Raw genomic sequence first — 15,141 nt, 5'->3', positions numbered from 1 at the left:
GGTTGGATGGGGCTTGGAGCCACCTGGGCTACTGGAAGGTGTCCCTGTCCATGGCAGGGGGTGTAATTAGATGGGCTTTAAGGTCCCTTCCAACCCAAACCATTCCATGAGTCTACAGCTGCAGGTGCCCTCACACCCATCAGGAATATCCCCAGCTGCCTGCAGGAACGTGACTCCAGCTGCTCTGGATCGGGCTGGGGACAGGGAACACCAGCATCCTGATGGCCAAGGACAATGGCCACAGAGTAACACCCTGTTTTGTAATGAAGAACCCAGGGCTGGGTGCCTGTACTGACACAGTTGTGGCACTGAGCCATGGACAGACAGACAACCCTCCTGGCTGGGCAGGTCCCGGGGTGATGCTCCAACCACTGAGGCTCCCAGGCAGCCACACACCCGCTCAGATAAGCAGGCTCTGCATCCCTCACCAAACACAGCCTCCAGCTGGATTTCATCTGCAGCCATCAGGAACACACCGCCTGAACCCAGGATTACAAAGATAACTCTGATATTTGACAAGCCTCACAACTCCTTGGCTGACTCTGGGCCGCAAACAGCCGTGTCCATGATCATTAGAGTGCCAGCACGGCCTGTACTGAGGGACATGTTGAGCTGGTTGAAGCTGTCAACAGAAGGTTTCTGATGTGCACAGTTTGTTCACTTCACTGCACTCTCACCCTACACAACATCATCACTTCCCTCATCTCCCATCCCCAGCTGGAAAACCACCAAACTGCTCAACAGTTCACTGTCAGAATAAGCAAAGCAGGATTGTTCAGTTCACAACAAGGCTTGGGCCTTTCCATCGATTTCCTTTTAAGGAAGAAGAGCCCAACAGCAGCGCCATGTGCTGCACCTGGGGACAGAACATCCAAAAAGCTTCTCTACTCCAGCCTGTCTGGGAGAAAGAAATCTGTCTGCCCTTTCTGAACCTCCCCACTCCCATGTCACCTGTGACCAACCCTGAACAACCAGATGCATCGAGATTTCTCAAGTTCTGATCACCAGCCTTCCACTGCATTTCCTTAAGCAAACATGCAACAATATCGACAGCAGACTGACAAATCCTGTCGTGGAATGGTTTTCCCACTGCCAGGCTCGTGCACCTCCCAGACAAAGGAGACAGACCGATGGAACACACAGATGGAAATGGTCCCCCCTCAAGACGCTGTTCTAAACAGCATCATTTCTGTGCCACAAGGCGGTACAGAGCACACAACCGAACCCACACAACTCATCACATGCACCCTCCTGCTCCACGGGCCCTGAATGATTTGCACCACAGCCACATCTCACATTCCCGTTATCCCTGTGTCCCACATTCTGGTTATCCCCATGTGCCACATTCCCATTATCCCCTGTCCCACATTCCCATTACCCCCGTGTCCCACATTCCCGTTATCCCTGTCTCAGCTCTGCACTTTGCAGGGATAATGGCAGTGCACTGTGCAGTGCAGAGATCAGATGAACAGGGCTGTACCAGCCCACACCGTCCACCTCTAACAAACATTTGTCTGTGATTTGCCATTTTCCATTCATGAGGCACTGCCAGGACTGACAAGCTGAGGTACTTCCTACCAGAATTCCCATGCTTACGATGCACTTACACTCAGGAACACGTCAGTCAGTCTCTTCTGGTTTTAGCACAGCCACTGCACTGCAGGTACTCCTGTCACCACATCTGCACACCACATCTTCCCTTCAGCTGAACAAGAAGCCTCTCCCTACCCCACCTCACAGCACCTCGAGCAGCTCCTTCTCTTCCTGAGCTTTTACAAGTACCTTTTGTTGCTCACCAGTCCTCCCCTGCTCCATTTACTCTGACTTTCCTTCAATACCTTGGGTTGGACTTTTTCCAGTGCAGTTTTTTTTTTGCTTTTGCCAGGAACATGCCTGATGACTGTACCAGCAGTTTTGACTAAGAAGTGACTCCAGCTGTCCTTCACACCCACAGTCCACCTTCTAGTCTAGCTGGCTTCCCAGAATAATTAATTCCTCCAGTTTCCTTGAGCCCCCAGCTGACCCCAAGCATTCCAAGCACAATCCAGTGCTCCTTTTGATGGCAGTGCCACCTTAAGCTGCCTGATCCCACCCCTTAATTGCCCCTTTAGCAGGGCTGGTATGTATATCCCTGTGGGATACATGGAAAACAGATCCAGAACTGATCCAGATTTAAAGGAACCACTGCTGAAGCTTCTCTTTCATTTAATTTAAATATGTCTTGCTAACAGCTTTATCAGCACAAACAAGATGATGGTGGAGGGTTGGTAGAAGTTGCTGGCACTGGAGCATTTATAGCAACATCAGCACCTAAAACATACCCAGACCTCATCTTCAGAGTCTTACTTATGTCTACAGTGACATTTGATGATGATGACTGGGGGGATTTTTAGGACCTCAATATCTAAAATCTTCTAACAGAAAAACATTTATGAAGCCGTATCATGTAACATCACGTTAATTAAGCTTTCACAGAGCTGACATTGCAAGGAATTCTCCCTTCATCTCCAAGGAGTAACAGCAAATGGAGAGGCCTCAGCTGACAGCACATCCCAGTGCAGCAGCATTGCCTGCAGGACAGATGATCCCACCCCAGCATGTATACTGAGAAACACTAAAATACTTCTGGGCAAAACCATTTCATCCTTGCTCACATTAGGGCATCACACCTCTTTTTCCTGCTTTGGTTTGTGCCAACTAAGCAAAGCTTTTGTTAGGACTGGATGCTGCTCACCCTCCTCGCTGAGCTGACACGGCCTGGGCTCTGATCAGATTCCCTGCCCTGCACCAACACCCAGCACTGCCCCAGCACTCCCACAGGGACCCTTCCTGCCACGTCACACACTATGCCAGGCTGCCAATTCAACAAGTCTGCCCTTTTCCTTTTTTATTCCCTCTCAGGTACAACCAGCTTGCATCATTCCCTCGCCCCAAACCAGACAGATAATGACAAAGGAGCTGGGACGTCAGATTCCATGCAGTGGATATTAGAGATGTTCTTCTGTAAAATCAGGATTAGTGGTATGGACATGGAGATGCCAAAATCAGGGCAAATATTCCAAGCACTCCTTCCTCGAGGCCCCCAGCAGTCCAGCAGCACAGGAGGCTCACACGTGCCCAGCCGAGCATGGAGCGCCGAGCCTGGGAGGGAAGCACAAAGCTTCTCAACCACCTTCCACCTTGCAGCTCTTGCCCCGCCTTGAGCATCACTGCATTAAAGTAAGATAAAATGCCTATCAGGACAGCCAGAATGTTCCCCAGGAACTATCACAACGCTGGAGGCACCACTGCCCTGGAACAGAACACCTGGTATGAGTCCTTACAACTACTCAAGCGACTGAACAAGGCACAGACACTGCAGTGATTTGTACCTCAAATCTAACTTTGCCTTGTTCACAAAAGCATCTCTGAAGACACTGGGCCAAGGTTTAGCTATGCTTTATCTAAGCTAGCGTGAGCAGCCCTGGTGTTCCTCCTGGAATCCAGTGATGGGGGCAGAGGGGCCTGAGGTGCACCCATGGCATGCGTGGTCAGTCACTGCCATCTCACTAGAACCACAGTCCTTCTTGAGGCTGAATTGTCTTCCTTCCTCCATTCCTGTAGTGAGAAAGGATTAAAATATTAAGGCCCATGAAATACGGTAAAAAAACCAGAAGGGGAAAAATATGGTGTAAAACAACCTCAGAGTGATTTCCAAAGTCACTGACTCCCATGCAGTGAGAGTATTGTGTCTCACAGGGACAAGGGAACAGGAGGTGCTCCCTGACAGCAGACATGGTGCAGTACAGGACCACTGCTGAGAAATTTTAAGATACAATATACTGATGTGGCCATTTTCTAGAGTCAGAAAGATGTGGATGTTAAATTCTTACCCAGCTTGAGAATAATTTCCTTAAACCTCCCCACATCGCTCCTCACATCGCTGTATCATTGTGACCAATGCATCAGAAAGCTTCACATAAGCTTGGGTTTTTCAGGATATACATCTCTGCATGGATTACCCTACACTGTGCAGGACATGGGACAGTGTATATGTGCCATTCCACGTAGTTGCACAGCAGTAACACACACAATTAACAGGGACTGTGTACGTACTCTAAACAATCTGTAAATAGAGTCTGTGTAAGTTTTACCACACACAGTATTACCTGTGTGTGTACACACACATATAAGTGTGTATGTACCTCGTATCTCTTCGATGATATAAAGCAGAAGGACAATCTGGGAGAGAAAGGTAAAGCAGGATACAAGGTCGCAAAAGTGTTTCATCCCAAATTTTGCAAGTCTGGTTAGGCCGAGACTAAACCCCTCTGTGCCAGGACTCTGAGAAGCACACGAGCTACTTACCCAGCTGTTCCTGGGCTGCAGGACAGCCCTGGAGTCCTGGCAGTCCCAGTGATCCTGGAGCTGGAGCCCAGGGCAAGAAGCAGCTCAGCACTGCTTACACTGCCCCACCTCGCTCCTAAGCCAAAGCATTGCTGCTCTGCTCTCCTCTAGGATCCTTCTCTGTTGCATGCACGGGCTGCACTTGGGGCAGAATCTGTTCCAACACATTCAAACAGGAGGTTTAACAGGTTTGTTAAAGTAGGATTAACAGCTCCACTGATCCCTCTGAGAACACAGGAAGCCTCAAACGTATTTTTATTAAGCTCAGGGAAGTTCCTTATAAGTTCTAGTTTGAGAACATTCTCTTTAACGAGTGCTCCAGCTCTGCAGAGAGAAGTCAATTCACTTTGAAAAGTTCAACTTTTAAAGCACTATATACCACACTTACAATTCAAATAAAGAAAATCTGTACTTCAACTGTGCTGAATTTGCTTTAAATTAATTTTGTTGCGATGAAAAAGTATTTGCCAATGATATGTTAGTACAAGTGAAGTTCTGACAAACTAGATTCAGAGGTCCATTTTGCTCAAGTCATCGTTTCTATACATAAATACCTAAAAAAGGCAAAAAAGAGAGTGTGTCACAGTGCAAAGAGGGAAACATCGTGATTTATTCACCTTCATTCAGCTGCACAGGTAACGCACACCTGTAAAACCATCCCCAAACATTCCACTTTCCCTACCTGCTGTCAGCACGGGATGGAAGCAGAGGACACTTTAAGGACATAAAAGGCAGCTTGAAAACTCAGGACTCAAAAGGAGAGGAGGTATTTGGGGAACAGGCAGGGCCCTTCCGACACAGGAGCTACTGCCGAGCTGGGGGAGCACGAGGGGATGGTGGGAGGCTTAGTGTGCCTTCCTGAAACAGCTGCTGTGCCACTGCTGGGACAGAACCTGCAACAAATGCACCTTTACCACCACCCTGGACATTCCTTACACTCACATCTTCCCTTTTTTTTAAGGATAGGAGATACAGAGAAAAGGATTCAGACACCTTGTTCCCCGCCACAGCAGTGAGATGGAAATCAGGGCAGTCGAACACCTTTCTTCTGTCCCCCATGGGAGATTGTTCTGGAAACGAAGGGGATGAAATTTGGCAGCAGGATATCCCAGCAGCAAGGAGAGGGAATGCTGGGTCTAGTCTAAACCCAGGGAGACTGTCAGGAATTCTGCAAAACCAGTCTCTGCCAGGGAGTTAATGGGTCTACGCTAAGTTTTTCGGTTTGCTTTTGAAAAAAAGAGACATTTCTGAGGGGTCTGCCCTTCGTGTGGCCACTGTCTCTTATTAAGATTTTTTGTGTTTAACACATGTTTTCCCTCATGATTTTTCATAGAAGAAAAACCTAGAAAATACAACAGTGGTCAGAACAAACCTGAGCAAAGTGAATCACCGGTGAAAGCAAGAATGGAGAAGGTGTTCTCGCTCCATCAAAAGGAAAACCCAGGAAAGATCTCAATCCTGATGAAGCATTCCTGAGAACACCAGATGCTGCCCATTACACTGGTAGTAACAGAAATTATCAATTCAGCTCCTTACCAAATCCCAGAATCTCCCAAGTTGGAAGGACCCTGAGCTGAGGCAGCATCACCCTCTGCTCCCTGACATCACACATGAAGCACTACTCATTTTTCTTATTTTACATCCCTTTTCACAGTAAGGCATTAAGAGAAAAATCAGAGGTACAATAATTAGCCCAGCTTTGAGAGTGGGATCATTTCTGCGGCTGAAGCACACAGCAAGGTACCTGCTGCAACTCAGCAGGACAGACTTTAACCTATCAGAACTGTAAAAATTCCTGTTGGTGAAAAAGGGACTAAGACTGGAACAGTCTATGCAGAGCTAACGAGGTTCTACATGTTCCATTGACCAAAAGGACACCATTTCAGAAACACTTCTGAAAAAGGCCCCTTAAAGAACCTCCCTCCAGCGTTACCTGGGGGTGTCTGTCCTGCCCCAGCCCCCCCTGAGGAACCAGGGAGCCCGGCCTGACCTGCACACTGAGCACTGCGGTCGGAAAACACCTTCAGGGTTGTCACTAGCCCAGCACCCCCTTGGTCCCCAAGGGCCACATCCACACGCTGTTTGAACACTCCAGGGATGGGGACTCCTCCCCTGCCCCAGACAGCCTGTGCCAGGGCTGGACGACCCTTCCCATGGAGACATTTTCCCCAATATCCAACCGGAACCTCTCCCGGCACAGCCTGAGGATATTTCCCCAAGAGCTCCCCCAGAAGTTTCACTGAACATTTCTGATTAACAGTGCAGCTGGGCTTTGGGTTTGGTTTAATCAGGATGAAAACCATAAGATGAAGAGAACGACTTTTTTTTTCTCCCTAAAAACAGAAAGGAAACCAAGCGCCTTCTTTTAATTCCATCTTTCTAACAAGGCCACAAGTTACAAAATCTTTTGTGAAGGAACCTTGATTGGCCTATTCCTGAACACAGTTCAGATTCTTCTGAAAAACATGTCAAATTCCAAACTGCACAATAATAATCCAATCCTGCAGGGAAAAAAAGACAAAATATGAACAATTAAGTAAAAGCCTAATTCTATTTTGAAGTACATCACCCTTCACCAGGGCTCGTGTAAAAACATCCCGAGTATGTTCCAAATGAGTGCTCAACAAAACCAGTCATGAACATGTGGCAAAAGTACAAAACTTCTTTGCACTAATAACAGATAATTTCATTTAAGTCTTAACACCAGTAAAATATCTATGAGTTGTTTCATTTAATTTTGAAAATCCATATAGAAAACAATGCTCATAACTCCATCCACAGGATTCTACAAAGCTGCTGCTTCATCAACAAATCTTTGAACTGTTTCAATATGAAAATTCCATTTTTTCAAACTGCTCAAAAATCATTGCAGAGAATTTCCAAGCACTTGAACTGAAGCACAACCAAAGTATGAACTTGGTACATTTTTGCAGTTATTTCTAAAATAAGTTAATTTACATAAGTCATCTCAAAATAACACAATGGGATTCAACTTCATTTTAGACATTTGGAAAGCAGTGTCATACTTTATTTAAAATAAACCCACGTAAAAACAAAGTTTAAATGAAAATGGTACCTGAAAAATAAATTATTTGATATAAAACAAATCAATAACTTAAAAACACACTAAATATACAAAATGTGTAACCATATACTGTACAGTATGGAAAGCAATTGATAAAACCTTCTGTCCCACAAACAGATTAATTTATAAACAAAAGATTACATAAGTTAAAGGAAAGGAAATCAATAAAAAGACTATAAGTACAGTATTATCCAAATTACTCGTCAAATAAAGGTTTATCCCAACTTATGTTTCAAATGTCTCAAGTCATTTTCTTCTCAATGACCAAGTGAAAAAGTTCAGCCATACCACCAAAAACTTGCTCAAAAATGTTTAAAAATAAGGAACAACAGCAGGAGAATATTGAGGTTCTAAAAAGTGAACACAGAAGCAATTTTCCAAGGTTTCAGGTGGCAGTTCTACCAGTACTGGTTTCCCATCATTAGCAACAAAAGAGAATTTCAGTGCTGAAAATTCCACTCAACAGAAAAATATTTCTGACCCTTTGCTGCTGTTTGACCGAGTGCGACCCAGAACGAACCACCAGGGCTGGACGTCAAACCCGCTCACGGGGCTGGGGGGAGCGATTTGCTTCAGAGACCATAAAGGCTCTGACTGGCCTTAAATCATGCAGGAGGAGAAAGGAACATCTGGAGCTTGGTTTTGCTTGACTCCACGAGACCACTACAGAGAGCAACCACCAGAACGATGCTGTACCTGACCCACCTATGAGCGGACACTCGGACAGGAACGGCGATTTTCAATCCCGCTGCTTGTCACGGAGGTACCGCCTCTTCCAAGAGAGAGGGAGGAAACTGAGACCCTTTTCATGAACTCCACATTTTTTATTCTTTAATGTTAATAAGTAGAAACCCAGTAAGGTATAATAATCACAGAAGGTAAGCACTGGCCTCTTGAGGTCTGGGTTTATCCGTTCGACTGTGCTGAGTACCCCACCTTGGGAAGTGCAGAGCTACGTTAGAGCAACTTGCCTACGGCACAGAAAGACTCTCCTGCTTCCAAACAGAGATTAAAGTACCTCAGGTGACAAATTCAGCTCTGGGGGGGAAAAAACAAAATGGAAAAAACCCAAAACACAAGTGCAGCTCCACTCAGGGAGCTCAAGGGGGTTGGGGTTTCCTTCTGCTAAAGGGGAATTTGGTCCCTTCCCTCTAAAGCTGTTCTTAGGTGCCTAAAAGCAGAAATGTAACAATAAGGTGCTTCACTGACAGAATTATAAAGGACAAGTTTCTTCATTATGGAAATCAAAACTCCAGTGACCTTCTGACTGAGGACAAACCGCTGTGTGTTTGTGTGACTGAACCAGGTTGCCATCAGCTCACAAAAGCCGTGTGTTAAAAACCTCCCAGACACCCCAATGCTCTGCAGGCAGAGCTATCAGAGGAGCTGCTTTGAATGAACAGTTTATTTTATGACCTGTTTATTGTGTTAAAAAAGCAAACACAGGGAATCCAAGTTTTTTTTTTATAAAGCACATACGTAACGATAAACTATCCAAAAAGGAACTTGAGTTATTAATATTTAGAGTGCACTCTAAACAAAAATCTCTCCTGAAATATTGGAAGAATTTCTACTTTATTGACCTTACCCAGAACATTAAAGCAACATAAAATTATAACAAATGTTTAAGGACCTTAAGGACTATTCATTTTCCAAATTCAGCCTTAAAATAGCAGATTACCTTTACAGTTAGTTCATAATTTTGGTTTTGACTGATGGACATTCTTTCTATAATTTGAGCTATGCCCATCTTTTTTTTTAAACATTTTTAACTGCTTTGTATATAAATAACATTACTGCAACGTTCAACCCCCTAAAAAATAGGAGTCCTCTCCATACAGGCACCCTTTGGTCATCTGGACAGGGTAAGTGACCCCACACTGACTCACTAGTGCTCACTGCAGTGAGAATATCCTGCTCCAGTGACTTGTGGATCTCTGGATTTTCAGTGGGTTTCATGCTGACATGATACAGATGTACAAAAATCACATCCAAGCAGAGGGAAGGAAAAGCTCTGTGGTCACACACCACTCTGGGGACAGTGACTTCTCCCTCCACCCTAAGAGCTGGATCCTCAAGCCCTCCCCAGTGCCAGAGCTAGAGCAGGCACAGGGATTGGCACAGGCTGGGCTCAGGAGGTGACAGTACCTGCGCTGGCCAGTCCCCTCCCTCTGACAGAAGAGTGGAGCAGCTAAAGTAAACCAAACCTTATGATGATGCAGCTTGAAGAACAAAATAAATCCGACACTTCAGAGCAGAGACGTCATCTAACAGGGACTCACCGAGAACTGAGCACACTGAGCTGAATCTGCTCGTGTTTGGATTTTGGGTGTTGCCACCCCCTCACCTGAAGCATCTGCACTCGCCTCTGCCAGCTCATACCAAGCAGCACCTTCAGCAACATCAGATTCCTCTTCCATATTTATGTGGAATTTCCCTATCTGCTAACGGTTAAAGGAGGTTTAGGCTGTGATGAGGCTCATGGCCAGCGTTCTGCACAGGGTGAATTCCACTCATGTGGACAGCTGGGAAGCAAATGTAGGAACTCCCTTCCATATCTGTGCAGGAGACCCTGTGCCAGCAGCATGGCCAGCTGTGTTCTCATCAGGAATTACACCTGCTCCTTCAGAAGCTACACCCAGGGTGTCTGGAGAGGCTCCTAATCTGCTCTAAAGGATCCCAAAACATTCCACCACAGCTGTTCTGTAGCACATCTCCAGTACAGACCAACAAAGCTAGGTTTTCAAAACCTGATCACCACACCCTAATCCAGCAACGAAGACTTTCCAAAATCCCTACCTGAGACACTGTATCTCATGAGGAAGGTGAGAGACCTCTGCTTTGAGACAGCCCTTTGTTTCTACAAAGATCCTGCAAGCACTGACTGATTCAGAAGTGTTACCTGACAGAAACACTCAGCTTCTGTCAATTTAAGGGATGAAAAAGCAGAATATATCCACTGTTTTTCTGCATTCCTTGACAATTAAGAGGCCAAAACCTCAATTAAAACAGGTCTGTTCAAGTGAGAGCTTCAAAGCAGGGTCTGCTGGATGGCATGGTGAGGAAACCAGTTGCTTCTACCTTTTTGGTAGAAAAACTGGTGGCAGATGTCTTGTTAGAATCTAGTTTCCACCTCCAGAAGTTTCCTTTTGGTCTTTACTAGTGGGATGCACAGGTTGCTGTTTAGGACCTAAACCATCAAGAATATATACACAACTATTTATGCCAAGGATTTACTGACTGTTAGAACAGTGCAGATCATACACTGCTCCTGGTGTCAGCTCTGAATATTTAAGCAGGATTTTATCCTCTTTTCCTGGCTCAAGCAGCAGTGCTTTCCTCATACCAATCGCCTGGAAATTATTTTCAAAGTAATTATCAAAGGAAGCTGGGAACAGACCTTTCCTAAAAGAGGTTGTTGCAGCAGTGGTATAAAACCATATCCTGCATTTCCTTCGTATTTAGCAGAGAATGAAAGATGGAAAAATAGGGAAGCAGTGGAAAAAGGAAGGGACAGTGGCTCCGACAAGCATCCAAAAGAAGTTGTTTTTTGAGGGGCAGCTTGTGAGCCCACAGCAATGTTCTGCTGCCATGGCCAGCATGCTCGGAACCAGCACTGATGCTGAGTCACGTTTAGGGGACAGTCCTTGGAGGTCTTCACCCCCAGCTAAATGCTGTGATAAACAGCAACTCCCACTTAGTTTGAAAATTTATCTTAAACGGAATAAGGCAAGAGAGAATGACAGGATTTGGGAGTGACTGCAGCCCACTCCTGTGCAACAGGACAGTGCAGGGTTCAGTGGGGGTGGGACACAGTAAGAACTTCTCTGTACTACACATCTTGAACTTGGGAGAAGCCCCTGGATGCTTCCCAGTCTCTCCTTGTACACAGGAAAGAAATATTCACTGATGCAATAAATGATGACAACGAACTGGTGGGAACCTCTGGAACAGACAGCCAAGAGCACACCTGGGGGGGGTGGGAGTGGGTTGGTTGTTGTGTCACAGTCACTGTTTCACAGCCCGTTCTGCTCCTCAAGAGATGGAGAGTGAACAGACTGGCAGGAGGGGCAAGGCTGGATGTTTTAGCAGGAAAAATCCCACCTGCATTCAGTGCACACAAGCTCAAAGCAAGCAGGAGGCTGCTGGCTGGGCCAAGGCCAGTCTGTAGGGTTTAGGGGTGTCCCGGGCAGCTCCAGGAACATCAGCAGCTCCCACAGGTCACCAGTGGGGCTGGGCAGCAGCCCCTCAGTCGCCCCAGGCAGAGGCTGAGGGAGCCCTCAGGCTGTGCAGGACTGCAGATCCCTCTGAGGGAGAGGAGGAATAACGGCAAGCACGAGGCAAGGGCAGCTGGGATGGAGTGAGACGACCAGGGGGCATGGAACGGCCTCTGGAATTTGGGAATAAACTCTGGGGCCGGTAGAGGTTCAGACAAGACATGGAGACGCTGCATTAAACTGCCATGGACCCCATTTTCACATCTGTTCTCCCTACATAAACACCAGAGCTGAAAGTGGCCAAGTCTCTCGTTGTGCTCAGCACCTCACATCCCTGTACCTGGCAGGGTCAGCCCTTCCAGGTTTCCTACCCAAGAACACCTGAGGGTCACGTCAGTCCGTGGCACACCGACTGTAGTGCTCATTTCACAACTCTGTTGCTTCTACTCATCTGGCAAAGCAGTAAATTAAAATTCTCTCAAGGAGGAACTACGGTTCTTTAAAACAACGCTCTGAAAGCTGGACACCTTGTGCAATACTTAGCAAAAAAAGAACAGAAAATAAAAAACAAAACAAAATTTGAGCAAAACAAAATCAAATTTAATGTTCTTAAATGCAAAAGTAAAAACAAACAAAAAACACAAAAAAGCAAAAGAAAATTAACAGAAACAGAACAACTCAAAGTTTCAAGGCAGTCTGCAGAAAACCTGGGGGATTAATCTTTAAATCTACAAATCAAAGGGTTTTTTGGTTAATATCTAACTTGCAAGTCGTAAGTACTTTTCTGCTGAGTGTTCAATAAGTAAAGCTAGTTGTCAAAACAAAATCCTAATAAAATAGAAAAATCTAGCACTCATTAGAAGGGATGCGAGAAATACAATGCTCAAATGTTTATAACTGGTTTTTCTTAACAAAATAGAACTGCCAAAGGAATTCCAACTACAATGATCTTGGAAAATGAGTAAGTATCTTGCTGCATTATAATGTACCAGTAAGTAGTGCACCATGCATTAAATATTTGGACAGAAGAGATTCAGTCTGATAAAGTAGCAACATATATTCACACTTGCTTTTTTTTGGAGTTTCATTTTGACTCTGAAATCTTCCCGGAGTTTCTTTGAAACTCTTTGGTCCATTCCTCTCAAAGTGGGCTTTAAAAGTCACGTTTCTACAACCTGTGGATTGGACAGCTCGGCCACTGCTCAGTGTGCAACTTACCTCCCCAATGGTGTTAAAGTTAGGCTGGCATGCTACTACTTACAAGACCTTGACTTTAAAAAGCCTGATCCTCAACTAGACACGCAGTTATGAATATTAATTGATCAAACAATTTACTGTCAACTAAAACATTAGTATTTCTCAACTTTTCTTCCATACTACTGAAATGGGGGGTGGGGGGGATAGGGAAGGACATGGGGATGGGTAGGAAAAACAATAACATAAACCCCAAGAAAATTAATGAATTCAGCCTGATATTTTTCAGAAAATTCCAGTTTTTGCAGACAACATTCAATGAAACAAATGTTAGTCTCATAAGTGAAAGCATGCTTCAATTTTACCACCATCCAGAGGGTCTAGTTAATGCAATCTACTCAAGATTTCAGGGGATTTTTAACAGGTTTTAAATGAAATAACTTAAAGGAACTTAAAATTGGTCTAACATTGTGGGATTTCAAACATTTGAACATGTCAGTTGCATCCCAGAATATAAAACCTTTTCACTTCTCATTTAGACTAAGACAAACACTTGTGAAAATTGGCGCAAAATGAGTTTTACACTAACAAAAATGTTTCAACTTCTGTCACTCCATTATCTATTCCATACAAAAAGCACGAGCAAGTTATTTGTGGGACTTGTTGGTTTTGAAGGAAACCTGTAAGATTTTGTCCCCCAGGCGGTAGCCATTAAGACTTGCTATGGCCATTGCAGCTTCTTCATAGTTTGTCATGGTCACAAAACCAAAACCTTTGCACTTGTTGGTGTTGAAATCTCGAATAACTTTCACATTGGTAACCGCACCAAAGGGGCCAAACATCTGCCAGAGGATTCCCTCATCAGCATCTTGACCAAGGTTGTAGATGAAGATACACCAGCCAGAAGATGCGTTTCCTGGAACATTTACACCAGAAAGCCCACTCATGTGATCTACACCCATAGGAGAGAACCTAGCAAATAAAAAGCACAATATTTCATGTAAAAGTTCAATTCAATTAAGCAAATTCACTTGAATGGGAAGCAACGCAGAATGAATATTTTCTACATGGATATCAAAACTGCCAGATAAATGTTTCCCCATTCATATTGACAATCAAATTAACAGTTGCCTGGAAAAAAAAAGTTAATTCCAACTGCTTTATCAACAGGGAACTACCCTTAGAAACAAGCAAGGAACAGGCAAGGCAAGGTTACACAATCACCTTCCCGGGGGGCCTGGATGATCTCTGAACTCAGCCAGGTTGCTCAGTGTCCAGGGCAGGGTGCAGAACTGCTCAGGGGGGGTACAGGCAGCACCTCCCCAGAGGCCACAGGCATCTCCCAATTATTTCACCCAAGGAGGTTTTTTCCCTCGTCCTCCTTTTCTTGCCTCTGAAATAGCAGGTTGGGAACTCTAAAGTCAAATGGTTTCCTTGGATGTGCTGGGGCAGGGGATGGGTGTGCGTGGGTTTCAGGAGTAGAGATTGTGTGTATTAATTTCTTGTTTTGTGGAACAGAACAAAACCTACTCCCTTTCCACCCAAAGGCAGCAGGTGCAGGCAAACACTCCCAACACGAGTAGGCTCAGTGCAGAGTTTTACAATTTCAGTATGCATGGATGGTTTTATTAATCTTACACCAACTTTGTACCAGGAAAACTTAGATACAACTTTACTGAACTGGATTTTTCAAATCACCTGCATTCACTCTTCCTGAACCCTGCCTCGTGCATAGTACCCCAGTAGGATTTATGCATAACAAAAAGCTGAAAAACCTCTCCATTTTATGTTTTGCTTTACATTAATTTCTTTTCCCTATAACCCGCATTTCTAATTCCCCTTTATTCTATTTCTGGCCTCCACCCTAGAAATTCAAAGCTTCTGAATATTTTAGGGCAATACTAGGGTCGCAGAGCTAAGCACTCAAAGGTCAGGAAATGTGAAAGTTAACGTCAAAAACTCGCTTTGAACCCTTGTGCTCATTTATTATTTAAAAATGTGAGGTCACATAGAATTATAATGATACTCTACCAGGGGTTCCCAAACTGACTTGTACCACTGGTGACACACAAACCCCTCAGAAGTGGTACAGGAGCTGCTCTCTGCCAAGAGCGTGGCGGGGGCAGATTCTGATTCTCTGCTGACCTGCAGGAAACAGGGAAGGGATGTCTGGGCAGTGAAGTGCCAGCACTTCCCCACTGACTCTTCTTGCCCTGCATCAAGGAGCTGCTGCTGCCTTTGTGGAGGAGGGAGGGCTCA

General features: G+C 45.0%; 1 protein-coding gene across 2 annotated transcripts in view; it reads right to left on the bottom strand.

Annotated features, from left to right (window-relative positions):
- Positions 1-7,034: 7,034 nt before the first annotated feature.
- Positions 7,035-15,141, bottom strand: part of ELAVL1 (ELAV like RNA binding protein 1) — a 42,509-nt gene continuing 34,402 nt past the window's right edge. The window contains exon 6 of one of the 2 annotated variants that reach the window (XM_050321453.1): positions 7,035-13,854. In XM_050321453.1, the coding sequence (XP_050177410.1) occupies positions 13,530-13,854 (325 nt within the window). In that variant the 3' untranslated portion in view covers positions 7,035-13,529. The other variant, XM_050321455.1, reaches the window with a different exon arrangement.

Source organism: Myiozetetes cayanensis, unplaced genomic scaffold (assembly GCF_022539395.1).
Source record: "Myiozetetes cayanensis isolate MyiCay16 unplaced genomic scaffold, myiCay2020 scf26, whole genome shotgun sequence".
Lineage (NCBI taxonomy): Eukaryota > Metazoa > Chordata > Aves > Passeriformes > Tyrannidae > Myiozetetes > Myiozetetes cayanensis.
This window is presented reverse-complemented; position numbering and strand designations above follow the sequence as displayed.